Source organism: Myotis daubentonii, chromosome 21, assembly GCF_963259705.1.
Source record: "Myotis daubentonii chromosome 21, mMyoDau2.1, whole genome shotgun sequence".
Lineage (NCBI taxonomy): Eukaryota > Metazoa > Chordata > Mammalia > Chiroptera > Vespertilionidae > Myotis > Myotis daubentonii.
The window spans coordinates 15,683,791-15,698,018 of NC_081860.1; the positions used below are offsets into that span (position 1 = coordinate 15,683,791).

Sequence of the window (14,228 nt, forward strand, 5' to 3'; positions counted from 1 at the left end):
TTAAAGAAATAATGTATCTTTAATGTCACTATTTACTACATTCTGAAAATGGCATCACTGGCAACTGTTTTAAAATTATGTTGAAAATTTTAGATGGCAACTTAAAACATGCTGGGGGCAGACATGCTTTCTTAAAAATATATACATTTTTATTGATTTCAGAGAGAAAGGGAGAGGGAGAGAGAGAGATAAACATCAGTGATGAGAGAGAATCATGGGTCAGCTGCCTCTTGCATGGCCCACACTGGGGATCAATCCCGCAACCTGGGCATGGCCGGCATGGCTCAGTGGTTGAGCGTCCATCTATGAACCAGGAGGTCACAGTTCAATTCCCTGTCAGGGCACGTGCCCGGATTGCGGGCTCGATCTCTAGTAGGGGGCGTGCAGGAGGCAGCTGATCCATGATCCTCTCTCACCATTGATGTTTCTAACTCCCTCTCCCTTCCTCTCTGAAATCAATAAAACTAATTAAAATACACACACATATGTATAGGTCAAGTCTTACGACGTTTAAATTTTGGTTGGGTCACTTCCTGCTCTCCACCCTGATGCACACAGGCTGCGTGTGGGTCGCCTGGCAGAACTCTGTTTCCCCAGTTTGTGGGTGGATGCCTGGGGGGTGTATTCAGCGGAGTGCCTGTCTGACTTAGACCTACAGCGTGTGTGTGAGTGTGTGTGTGTGTGGTGCAGTCACAAGCACACATCTGTCCGTGGCTTCACCCAGTTACGGGAATTCCGTGGATGCCACCTTCACACAGGGACTGAGGTTTTCTGCAGCGACATAAGACTCCTGACTGAATAAGGCAGACCTGCTTGCCTTCTGTGCGCCTCTCTTCCTTCTCTGAACGAGGTAGGGCCAACTACTGTAGACGCAGTGGAGACCTCAGCCCCAGGTCTCAGAGATGCTGGGGACTCTGGGAGGGAAGGGGACAGAGGGGGCCACCAAGCCCTCATTGCAGCCTGCTCCCTCTGAGCAGGGCTCTGTGACAGCTTACGCAGAAGCAGCCGCTTAGCAGCGTCTCCGAGGAACGGCTGTCTCAGGCTGAGCCCGTAGGCCCAGGATTAGGCAAAACTCTTGGGGTCGCCCCAGAACGCAAGGAGTTTAGGAGCCAAGCGTGAGCAGTGAGGGCCTGGAGGATGAATCGCCCATTGTGATGTCCCCAACTCACTCACCTGTGCCACCTCGGCCTGAGCAAGTTCTGGGACGGAGGCCCCGGGAGCGCGTGCCTTTCCTAGCGTCCCTTTGTCTTCCTGTTCAAGTCCGGTCTAAGTGCTGGCGCTCATTCGAGACCTCACTGTCCCCCTTGGCCCTGAGCAGTATATTCTTTATAGAGCAGACACTGCAAGTCAAAGGCGTGGTTGGAAAAACAACGCGGCCCCATCTTCCTTTCGGAATGCCTAGACGGGGAGCCTCCTCCCTGCTCTCAAATCTCCTCGTGAAAACAGACGCTAGAGAAGATGTGAAAAGGGCTCGATTCACTGAACAAAGCTGGAGGGCTCAGCTCAGATGCACCATGGACCACACGGGCCTGGACCGGTCCTCGCGCACCCCACGCTCTTGCTCAACACGACTGGGTAAAAGGCGTCAGGAGAATAAAGTCTCCTGGTGCTAAATCTAGATTTGCAATTAATCTGTACAACTCGGGTACTGACAGGTTTCAGTTTAGATTCAGGCTAATTTAACCAAAATAAAATATTCCCTTTGATACCTCTGGAGGCCCCTCCCAGCGCCGGGAGAAGGTTGGGGTTCTGAGACGCTCGGGTCCCGCACAGCCCGCCTCTACAGCAGGCCCCAGGGCGCCGCTCTGCAGTGGAGCGTGTGAGCCAAGGGCAGTCTCGGATGAAAGGGAGGGAGGAGCTGTCCGTCCCTCCACGCAGCATCTGGCATCCCAGGCCATGCTGGGGGGCCTGCAGCTGCAGGTGGCTCCTTCTCTCTCCAGAAACAAGCCCTGGCTCTTGGCTCCCCCTTCAAGGTCAGATGGCGGGAGGACTGCTCTGCAGATGAACCAGGAGAAAGTCTTAAATGCAAAGCCAGTAATCAGTTGCATGATCTTTTCAAAAGCATTCCTACTCATTTAAAAAAAAATAATAAAAAAATATATATATATATATTTCAGAGAGGAAGGGAGAGGGAGAGAGAGAGAGACATCAATGATGAGAGAGAATCTCTGATCAGCTGCCTCCTGCACACCCCACACTGGGAATCGAGCCCACAACCCGGGCATGTGCCCTGGCTGGGAATGGGACCGTGACCTCCTCATTCAACCACTGAGCCACGCCTTCCTACTCTTACTAGTATACACATTCACGTCTCCAAGGGCGCAGAAGGCAAATCAGAGCAGGTCACGTGTGATCTTGTTCCCAGGGTAACAGAACTGGGAGAAGATATATTTCTCGGAGTCACCTAGAGGTGGCGCCATGGGAGGCTGGGGTGGGCGATCCCCGGGGTAGCAGTCCTCATCTTCATTCGCTTAAGCCTCTGCTGGCTTCCATAGAGCGGCAGAAGGAGATTCCCGAAGTGGAAGGCTTGTCCCAGGGAACAGGCACGCAGGACCACAACCTTGTGAGTGTTTAGGCCAGTGGTTCTCAACCTTCTGGCCCTTTAAATACAGTTCCTCATGTTGTGACCCAACCAGAAAATTATTTTCGTGGCTATTTCATAACTGTAATGTTGCTACTGTTATGAATCATCATGTAAATATCTGATATGCAGGATGGTCTTAGGCGACCCCTGTGAAAGGGTCGTTTGACCGCCAAAGGGGTCGCAACCCACAGGTTGAGAACCGCTGGTTTAGGCGATGCCAGGAGGGAGGGAGCAAGGGCTTAAGCAATTTAATTGAATTAAAAAGGCTGACAAGTCCAAGATCCAAGCCTCACACCGAAACCGTTCTGATTGCAGGGCGTTCTCGCGCCTTCCCACCGAGAGAAGGCTCCTGTACATGCGCCGTAAGCGACATGCATTGACGGGTGGGAGCGGCAGACTTGGGAAAAAATGATGGAGATCCTGGAATCAGATTTCCATGAAACACAAACCCGTAAGCCCAGAAGGAGGGTTTTCATTCAGAAACATCGAAATCTGTGTGCAGGTGCGGGGAAGGAAGCTGGTCCTGACACGGGCCCCGCGTGAGCTCATGACCGGGACCCCAGGACACCGGGTCCCTCCCCAGACAGAGGGAGAAAGCGGTCAGTCCTGGGCGTGGCCCTCAGCCTTCCTCTGCAGGCTGTGCTCCCCCGAAAGCCTGGCCGACTCCTGCAGACGTGACAGGGGTATGTCAGGCCTGCTCAGCGGGCTGTCCACGGCAAGGCCTCTCTGAGGAACACCAGTCTTCCTTTCTGACTTTCAAAATGCACCAGCCTTGATTGTTTGGAAATCTCTTTCCCATGAATGTCTCTTTCTCTCCGGTCGCCGTCTCAGGCAGGAGGAAGAGGAAGACAGAGAGACAGAGGGAGAGAGAAGCAACAGAAGCTGAGGCCGGTGACTGATTTGGGTCTTAGAATTCAGCTGCCCCAGAAACACTCCCTAAATCTGGATTCGGTGACTGTTGACACATACATTGTCTTTTCTGCTTAAGATAGCTTGGGGAAGGCTTTCTGTCACTGCAGCCGAGAGAATTTCCATAAAACCCTGCAAAAGCCAACCCTCCAGTTAGCCTCTATTTGTAGGACTAACATGTCTATTTCTAGAAGCGAACTTAGGAAGAGAGACGCCGAGAGATCCCAGGGGCCCAGCTGGAAACTGGCGTGCTCCGCGAGGGCAGCACTGGAGCCTGCCTTCTGCCCACCCTTCTCCCCTTCCCTGCCAGCAGGGTGGCACCCTCCTGCCAGGGCTTCCCCAGCCACAGGGCATCACAGGGCCCTGGCTGACGGCATGTGGCTCTGAGACCAGCTCCTGAGCGGAGAGCCACCTTCTCCAGCCAGGAGGTCGGAGGCTGCACCAGGCATCCACCATCCAGTAGCTCAGCCCCAAGTACCAGCAAAAATCAGAGGAACTGTCCGATCCTCAGGAGAGGGAAAGAGCAGCCCAGCAGGTGCTGGCAGAGGGCAGGGCGGACTCACGTCATCCCCCCAGTGCCCGAAGGTCCTGTCACAGACCTGCAGACGTATGGATGCTCAGGAGTCATCGGTCCCCAAGGATTGTGGAGGCAGACAGACTTGACCAGCTCGGAGGTGAGATTCAGAACAAGGAGCTCAGAAACTCATCATGGAGACTGGAGCAACGTTCCCAGTAAGCAGCCCGGGGACTCTCTCCCCTCCCTGTCATCCCCCCCCCCCCCCCCCCCCGCCCACAGCCACTGCGCAGAAGCCTGAGCCCTGCCCATGCCAGACCACCCTTGTCCTGCTGATCTGAGAGCATCAGAGAGCGAAATGCAGAGGGAACTAGGAGTTCAAAGATGGATCACCATTCAATGGGCAGGGCTCCTCTCAGGATAAACCTCCAGGTGGGAACCCAGAGGCCTGGCCCCGGGACCCCAGAACCCATTTCGCTGAACTTGTAAGGCCGCGGCAGCACATAATGAGGAGGCCTCGCCCATAGGAGAAGGGGCTGGGGTTTCCCCAAAAGACCAACCTCAACCATCTTGAATGGCAAGGCTTGGAAACCACTGTCTGCAATGCCGAGGCTGACAAATGATGTGGGTTTTCCCTCCACCCGAGTCCCAGCTGTTTTAGAAACCTCTCCAGCTCACAGCCACCTTCACGGCAGCCTGGCCTCCCCCAGAGCTGCAGTGGCAGCCGAAACACACGGGCATGGTCCCTGTGCGCCTTGGGCCTGCACCGAGACAGGCGTGTGTCCTCAGGTTCCTTAGGAAAACTGGGTTCATCTGGGTGGGGCGTCACTGCCCCGGGCTGCAGGCACGCGGGTGTCAGGGCTGTGCCTAGGATCGGGCGGCTTCCTGGACCGGGCACGTTCATGACACACGCCTCACAGACGTGCGTCGAAGGCCTGGAAGGAAAGCACACTTCGTGTGTGTGAGTGGCAGGTGGGACTTACGTGACCAGGGGAAGAGGAAATATCCTTGTTAACTCGAAATACAACCTGTCATGTCTAATCTTTACCCCTGTTCCCACCGCGGCTCCACAGGCACAGGGATGCAGAACAGAGGAGCGAAGGGATGCTGAAATGGGCTCACGTTGCAGAGAAGAGCTGCTTTGCTTGCTGGTATGTTTTTGTGGGGAGGGGACCCGGCCTGTTAAGTCAGGTGAGTGATGCCGGGCCCCTCAGCTCTGAGAATCCCAGGGGTGGAGGGAACAGGCCGCAGGCCACGCCGTACAGGACCAGCGCCTGGCGGGGTTGCCACAGTCCCACAGTCAGAAGACCGCAGTGAGGACGTTCAAGTGCCCGGAGTATATTCCTAAGCGACACTGACATTGCGATGGCAAAGAAAACCCTTGATGGATGACAGAGTAATAACGTCTTTCTCCCCGTATGACACATGTCGCGAAACTGAGAGACACGGCCTGGACGTGCACGGAGACCGCTGGATACGTATGCCCTAAGAGTCCCGGGAACTCACAGCACCGCGGGTGGAACAGCCTCCTTCAGCATAAAGGGAAAACTGGGGAGAGCCCTGGCACCCCCAAACAATTCCTCACTTTGCGACAGCAGCTCTCTGTGCCTGCAAACGGGGGTCTGCCTGCCACGTACCCTTCCTAAGAGCTCATCTTATGCATCAAATAAGACGCTACCTAGTTTTCCCTGGAAAGCCTATGAGTGCGCATTACAGATGAACACAGGTCCCACAGTGAGGGTAATGTTTAGCAGAACCATAGTACGATGTGGTCGAGGGACAGCCTGCTTCCTGCTCATAGCAGCCTCCGCTGGGACGCGGTCAGGCTGCGGCTCCCACCCCAAAGGCCGGCAGGAAGTCTAGGACTCCCTGCAAATGCAGCTCTTCACTCCAACCCCCGCGGGAAGTCTCTGCCCAAACTCAGGCCTCAGCATGCACCCCCCCACCCCCATCCCCTACACACAGACCCATGCACCCCTCCTTCCAACATGCGTGGCCCAGGCACTCGGATGCACCAGTCCAGCTCCACCTCTTCCCAGCATGGAGGCCACAGGGGAGCCTTGCTATCTCGCCCCGGGATATGCCATGCCCAGCCCCCATTCCCGGGGACAGGGACACAGGGAGAGGCGGCGGCAGCTGCTGGGCCCTCATGCACACTCAGCACGGACTGCGACACCCACCCCACCATGGCCTGCTCCTGACCCAGTCATGCAGCTCAGCCTCCGCGGGACCTCGGTCACCCGGCGAGTCCTGCCTCCCTTGTCTCCCTTCCTCCCGCTCCTGCCATCTGGATGTCTGGACGGATGCGGAGACTGAGGAGTAAAGACAGGGGCTCCCACTTGGTTCAACCTGGGCCGAAATCCTGGCCCCTGCTCTACAGCTCCTTTCAAACATCAGCGTTCTCATCCCTAGTGGGACCCTGCTGACGTCTTCGTGGGAACAGTGTGGATTAAATACATTAACTTGCTCAAAGCCCCTGGCAAAGTCCCTGCCTGGTGTGGGGCCTCAGCAAAGGTAAGTTGTCATTCCTTGTCATCCCCAGGGGCACGATATAAAAGAAGGAAGGATGGCCCGGCCGGCGTGGCTCGGTGGTTGAGCGGCGGCCTATGAACCAGGAGGTCACGGGTTCCATTCCAGGTCAGGGCACATGCCCAGGTTGCAGGCTCAATCCCCAGTGTGGGGCGTGCAGGAGGCAGCCGATCCATGATTCTCTCTCATCATTAATGTTTCCCTCTCTCTCTCTCTCTCTCTCCCCCTCCCTCCTTCTCCCTTCCTCTCTGAAATCAATTATATATATATATGTGGTTCTCAACCTTCCTAATGCCGCGACCCTTTTAATACAGTTCCTCATGTTGTGGTGACCCCCAATTTCATTGTTACAAATTGAACATAATTAAAGCATAGTGATGAATCACAAAAACAATATGTAATTATAGATGTGTTTTCCGATGGTCTTAGGCGACCCCTGTGAAAGGGTCGTTCGACCCCCAAAGGGGTCGTGACCCACAGGTTGAGAACCGCTGATATATATATGGAAAGGCTTGTGACAGCCTGGATGGCCAATGGAGTCAGAGACTGACGGCTCCAAGTGGATGAGCCCACAGCGTACCCGCCTTCTGACGCCCGGGTCATCTGTCGGAGAGGAAACCACACTACCAAGCAGGCGCGGCGCTGCCAGGCACGGCCCCCTGACTCGCCCTCCCCTACCTCTGTTACCCCGAGGTCTGTGTTCCTTGCTTTGGACTCAGGATTCCCAGATCTGACTTGTTTCAGAGAGACTTTAGCCATGAGAGCCCTCCTTGGCTAAAGTAAATAAGCGAAAACGCACTGTTCTTCAGGCAACTCAAGCGCTCTGACCTTTCTGTCTAAACTGCGCTCGCACGCCCCATCCCTCCCCCCCACACACACACAACACCCATCACCACCAAAACTCTTCCTTTTCTCTTCTCTGCTGTTTTCCTTCTAAGCACCTATTGTTCTATATCATCTACTTCGTCTTTATTTTCCATCTCCCTGACGAAGGGCAGAGCTTTCTGCCTGTTTTAGTCACAGTTGTCTCTCTAGCGCCAAGCACAGCTCACGAACACGAGTGGAGTGACTGACTGTCTGTCCCCGCTGACCAGGGAAGGCTCCCGTCTGTGCTCATGGTCTCTGTTTAATTAGTAGCAGCTTCCCATGCCATTCTCAGAGGTGACCAAATTCAGACACTCAAATACAGAGCTGATTAGTAGCAAATATTTGTTGAATATAATTGATCATTTAACCGATTTGATACTTGCATGAAACCAACCCGTCAACTCCTGACACCAAGGTTTCGCCCGGGTGCGAATGAAATGCATCCAACGTTTTGGAAGCAGGAGAGAGGGATGGGCCTCTGGTAAGGGTGCTGCTTTCACAATCTCACAGGGCCAGCAAACACGCTCATTCTGATCAACTCCAGCTACTCGCAGGCTGCGCACATCAACCCCAGTCCCAGGCCTCCCCCAGGAGTCCACCTGGAGACGCTGCCACGGCTCCCCAGACGCCGTTATTAGTGCCAGTGCCAGGAGGAGACTCTAAGAACCTGGTCCCGGGAAAACCCGGAGGCTCTGCTGAATTCCCCTCCCTCCCCAAGAATGCATGAATGGGGAATGGATGGAACTATAGAGACGCCATGTGCCCAGCCTTCACCCTCAGGAGGGGGTTGTGTGTTAGAAACCGAGGCTTCTCACTCCCAAACGAGCCACCACGTGGACCGCACGTGGCCGGTGGGGGCGGGGGGCGCATCTTGGGTGGTAGCAGGACTGGCTCTCCCTGGCCCGGGCGGGACTTAAAGGTCAATGTCGTGGTTCTAGTCTCCCACGGGGACCGTTCCCCACACAGAGGGAAAGAGCCCGCCCCCCAATCACACAGAGAGGAAGCCCTCTAAATGGGGCTGATGGTGGAGCTGAGACAGACGGAACGTCACTGGTTCCGCAGCATGTCCATCTCCAGGCCAGAAACGCCCACAGAAATCCACCTGGGCAGGGACACAGCCTGCCCCACGTCCTCGGGGGCTGACCCCGCCAGCTCTGCCCCGGACATCGAAGCTCCTAGACCCACTGCACCTAGGTCAGCAGGGAGGCCTCTGTTTGCTCCGACGCGTCCGCCTACCTCCGGGCTATCTTAGTCCCCTAACGCGGGGCAGGCATCCACTGCGTCCTCAAACGCAAGGGCACACACACTCCTGCAATGCAAGAAAGCAGCCAGACCGGGGTCCATGCAGGGCCTCCCGCCTCCACACACCAGTGGACAGAAGCCTGGCAGCCCCGCGCCCGGCCTTCTCCCAGGGGCGCACCTGCTGTCAGCCGCATGGCCCCGCGCCCCACCATGCTTTCGCCACGAGACATCCAAGCACATCGATGGCTTTGGCAGGAAACTTCCATGGAAGTTGAGGGACGCCCCCGGGGGGAGAGGCGGGAAGGAGAGGCGGGAAGCAGCCCCCCATGGACGTGCCTCTCCAAAGCCCGCCAGCGGCCAGTCTGTGTGTGGCTGCCCTGCCCGCCCCTCGGCCCCGCAAAGGAACCCCGGACTCACTGCGGAAGCTGCCGGTGCCGCTAGCCTCTGGCGCTGCCACGACACGCTCGCCGGGCCCCTCTGGCACGGCCCTTCCTGACCGTGAACGCAGGAGAGAGCAGGGCAGGGGGAGAGAGAAGAGAGGGATGAAGGAGAGGAAGGCAGCACGGAAGGACAGAGAAAGGAAGGGGAGGGGTGGCAGTGTGTCAACTGAATGGCGCGTGTCCCGGCCACACCTCCGACGCCTCTCTGGCCCCACGAGGGAGAAAGGCTGAGCACACCAACCCTGGTCCGCGGGCTCACTTGGGGGTCCACCCGGAGAGGCAGCCCACGGCTCAGCACATGATCACCGCTCCCGGTACACGGCACCCCGCCCGCCGCCTTGGTGAGCCACCAGCAGCCAACGCTCCCTCCGCGGCTCAGTTCTGCTCCCACAGAACCCCCAGCCCGCGACCACTGTGAAAGGAAGTGGACTTCATCTAGAACCTTCCCTGCCTCAGGGCAGACGACTGGCGCCTTCCCAAAGCTGCTGAGGGAAGATTCGTCCCTCCTGTCCTCCGTGGGAAAACTGCTCAGTTCACCACCTCCTCCAGGCTGCCCACCCAGATGTCCTGCCCGGCCGCCCTTCCGGGTTGGAAAGGAGGTGAGCTGGCCGGACGCCGCCTGCTTGGAGGAACCTCCGCCCGCCCCCTCCACACTGACAGCAGAGTCAGGGGTACGAGACCCGTGACCCTCAGGAAAAACCTGCTCCCTCCAAAGGCCTCGGAGAAGTCAGAGGAGGGGGTGCGGGGCCGCTTAGGGAGGGGCTGGCGGTCACTGAGCAAGGACATCCCTCCGGCACCTGCCGGGTCACGAGCTGTGCATGTGAGACAACGGACATGGCCCTGCGCTCGGTCTACCCGGGGCGGGGGCGGGGGGGCAGCACGGAATGACCCGAGAAAGCAGCTTATGAAGCAACACACCCGGGTGTGCAGCCGACAGAGGGATGCTGAGCAGACGCGTGGAGACGATGAGAGGGCCGCTGGGTTTCCATGGGGGTGGGGAGCAGATGGAGAAAGGGAAGAGAGAACAGATGGGAAGTTGGGACCAGAAGACGTGATGGATTATGTTCCCCTCGTTAATATACTACACGGATGTCCTCACCCCCAGCACTGACATGTGACTGTCCAGGGAGGCAGGGTCTTTAAAGGGGTAACCGAGGTAAAACGAGGTCATATGGGTGCGCCCCAATCCAGTATGACTGGTGTCCTTCACAGAGGAGGAAACTAGGACCCAGCCATCTACAGAGGGAAGACCCTGGGGGAGCACAGGGGGAAGGTGGCCGCCTGCAAGTCAAGGAGGGAGGCCTCAGGAGAAACCCACTCTGCTGGCACCTTGGCCTCCGACGTCAGCCTCCAAACGGTGATACATGAGTTTCCGTTGTGTTACCCATGCGGCAGCCCTAGCGAATGCATGAGGCAGGCCTCAGATGACAGTGGAAATGAGCAAGCGCCATCGTGGAACGGGGCACAGACTGGCCGGGGTGGCACTGAGGGGCCTCCAGCGGGTGGGTTGTGAAGGAGAGTGGCAGGGTGCTTGGGAGGGGAGAAGAGAAGATCCGCTCAAGGCTCTTACACCAGCGGGAGGAATGGTGGGGCGCCTAGGGACCTGGAGAGGCAGGCTCTGAGCCTGGCCTGATCGGGGTGCATGTCACGGCCGTTCCTGACCACGTGCAAAGAAGAAGTGACACTGAGGTGTGTTAAAGGCACAGCAGGCCTGGCCAGTGTGGCTCAGGGGTTGAGCGTGGACCTATGAGCCAGGAGGTCACGGTTCCATTCCTGGTCAGGGCACACGCCCAGGCTGCGAGCTCCATCCCCAGTAGGGGGTGTGCAGGAGGCAGCCGATCCATGATTCTCTCTCTTCATTGATGTTTCTATCTCTCTCTCCCTCCCTCTTCCTCTCTGAAATCAATAAAAAAAATATTTTTTAAAAAAGAGGCACCTCAGGGTGTGGTGAGGGAGTAGGCCCAGGGGATGATGGGGGGAGGGCAGGTCCAAGGTTGACCGCCCTTCGCACTTCAGGGAACCTCCCAAGGATGTTTAATGATGTGAGTGTCTGAGAAGCAGGAGATGGTTGAGCCGAGTCTTATCTCCAGCTAGCCACGTTCTGGTGGCTGCTGATCTCTCCAGGGGAGACCTACTGATGAAGGGATCAGAGAGAAGGGAGGTGGAGGCTAAAACTTACATTCAAACAGCTTCTGCATGGAAGTGTTATAACCAGGCGAGTGTGGGAGGCTCCCCAAGTAGATGTCTGACACAGCGCCCCTTAACGTTAAAGGAGGGGAGGGGAAGAGGTAGGAAACCGCCCGGAAGGGGAATGGACTGTGGAACGAGGCTGCCTGAGCGAGGAACAAGGAGGTCACGCGGTGGGGAGGGCAGAGGTGGGAGAGAGGACAGCTCAAAGGAGGACTTGACTTTCTAGAGGAAAGTCATTTGAATTTTGCCAGGATGAGATAATTAGTGACCCCCAAAAAGCAGAGTCGATGAAGTGGTAGGATCAGAGGCCCCCGAATTAAGACAGAAGAGGAAAGCGTCCCATTTCAGCAGTCAAGGACACAAAGGGGCAGAAGGTCAAAGGAAGATGTTCCTTTAATGGGGAAGAGATGGTGGATTTCAGAGGAGAGAGGAGGGCGGCAGGCTCCAAGGTCTCAGAGGGAGACGAACAGTCACAGGGAGGTGAGCTGGCAGCAGGGCAGGCGGCAGAGGGCGAGGCGGGAGGGAAGTGGGAGAGAACACAGGCCTGTCCACGCGCAGACGTGGAGAGGGTGAGTCTGGCCTGGTATTTCAGAGCATCACGGGGATATGTCCTTGTCACAGCTCCTCACACTGCACAGCAACTGCTCCTCCCATCGCCCGTCCCCTCGGCACCCACCTAAGCACTTTCTGTTGCAGAGTTGACTCTGAGGATCTCAGAATTGAAAACAAAGCGAAACGTTGAGGCTGTCAACCACACGCTCTCAATGCATCTCCGTGCAGCTCTGAAATGTGGTCAGCCGGGTTCCTGGAAGGTCCCTGGGGTGGAGAACCCGCTGTCTCACTGGGTACTCCGTTATATGTCACGTGACGGAGGTACCTGCCTCGGGCACTGTCTCCCTCGCCTGCCCTTTCCCATGCTGCCACCCTGGGAGTCAGGGGCGGCTGCCGGGCTCAGTCACAGGCCGAGTGATGGAGGACAAGCCCCCAGAACAGAGGGTCTGTCTTTCAGAAGGGCACTGGCCGGTCCCGGGAGCCTGGAAAAAGGTAGTCATGGGGTTGGATGACGGCAATGCCTGTCCCCACCTGGCTTGGGTCACGGGAGAGAGGGGGGTTTAGTAAAAGTTCTGGAGTGTTTCTGAACCTGATGGGCGGCTGAGGAAACCCTGGCATCAGATGGGCAGGTCAGTCTGGCTTAGCCCATGGCACTGGCCATCCGACTCATCGGAACCGTCTCGAGATGAGCGGGACCCACACAGGCTGCCCCCTGCTTTGGTCAGATGGCTTCGCACATCTGGTCCCGTGTGCATTAACACACAGTGCTCAGGGTGCTTTAATGATGGGCGATTCCCTCAGGCCTCATCCGGGTAAGTAGGTGTTTGGGCCTTTGATGGGGAACCAGGCCCAGGGATGTCCCCTTAGCTGACAGCACTGCATCTGACAGACGGACCTACCCAGAGACCCCGCATGCTGACCGCTGGTGTCTGGCAAGGAGGGACCTAGGAGGATCCATGTGAAAATGCCTATGCCAGTGGCGGCATTATTCCTTACTCGTTACAGACATCTGACATAAGATCATACAGCTTTAATTAAGTAGTTTTACGGAGCACTTTTTATGTGAAAAATCACTGTGATGAAAACAGAATGGATTCCTTTGTGTATGCTGTAGAGAGCTAAAGGACATGCACATACCCAATGACTCCAAGTCTTGAATGAATGAATGAATGAATGAATGAATACAAAGACCAGGAAGTTGGGGATGGGCCCATTGGGTAAGGACATGATCAACTTCAAGAACAAACTGGGCCACAAATCAAAGGTCCATCCCAGCTATAGAAGCTGAAGAGCATAACCCAATGGGGGAAGAGGCAGCCAAGGTTGTCATGGTAACTGCCTGGTATGGGGGATGGCATACTGACCACCCTGCCAATCTACTTTGGGACCTTGAGGAACTTGACTCATTTTTTCCAGAACATGCATGATCATCTAATAAGAGGACCACACTGGTGGAGGTGATGGTGGTGGTGGTGGTGGTGGTGGTGGTGGTGGTGGTGGTGGTGGCAAAACCAACAGCACCCGAGCCAACAGTTCACGAAGCTCTCGCGTATCGTTGTCTCACGTTGGGCACAGGAATGAGCGGTGGCCAGCCCCTTGCATGGGACAGGAGAGAGGAAGAACGGAGGAAGAACTTAAGCCGGCCTTGCCTCTACCCCAAAGCTCTAGGGCGCATGACCCTGAAGTCTTCCTCAGTAGTAAGAAGACCTGGAGAACGGGTCTAACGCTGAAGACACTTGTCTGTGGTGGAATTCCTCGGCTCCAGGTACCACAGGGAGCCCCTGGTGGGACCCATCGGTTCCACAGTGCGCAGGCTCTGCCTCGGACCAGCTCCAAGCACCCTCTCCTTCCTGCTGGGCCGTGGGCAGACCAACCTGAGTGTGAGGGGCTTTGCTTTTTACTCCCCCGAGTCCTGAGTGGGCTCGTCTCCCTTCAACGTGAGTATCCAGCACCAAAGACCATCCTGGGCAACGCCTTGGCTTGTAACTTCAAATCACTTAAAATTTCTTACATATAATTTCTACCTTATTCACTTACAAAGAATAATAATTACCATCTATGGAGTGCCTAATAGATACCAGGCAATTTGCATACATTATCTGATTTAATCTGCACCACACAAAAATGTGTTCTCTCTCTCTCTCTCTCTCTCTCTCTCTCTCTCTCTCTCTCTCTCTCTCTCTCTCTCTCTCTTCAGATGAGGATCTAAGGTTGAGAGCATTTAAGAAAACGTCCTACGCTCACAATAGCACATAAACGGGAGCTCAGGATTCAATGACTATCTCCCTGTGTCCAGAGTTAGTGGGTGTTCTGCCCACTCTCTCAGGCTCTTCGCCTGCCCGCCTCTAACTGTCCTGTGGGATTAGCTAAACCAGAAAATAAATTTCTGATGCCATACTGA

The 14,228-nt window shown here is 56.1% G+C and overlaps 1 protein-coding gene across 3 annotated transcripts in view; it reads right to left on the reverse strand.

Annotated features, from left to right (window-relative positions):
• Positions 1-14,228, reverse strand: part of NTRK3 (neurotrophic receptor tyrosine kinase 3) — a 213,838-nt gene that overhangs the window by 11,948 nt on the left and 187,662 nt on the right. The window contains exon 17 of one of the 3 annotated variants that reach the window (XM_059678133.1): positions 9,063-9,137. The exons of the other annotated variants lie outside the window; for them this stretch is intronic. Coding sequence (XP_059534116.1) covers positions 9,063-9,137 — 75 coding nt within the window. The remainder of the gene's footprint in view (positions 1-9,062; positions 9,138-14,228) is intronic. 3 annotated transcript variants of the gene reach the window in all.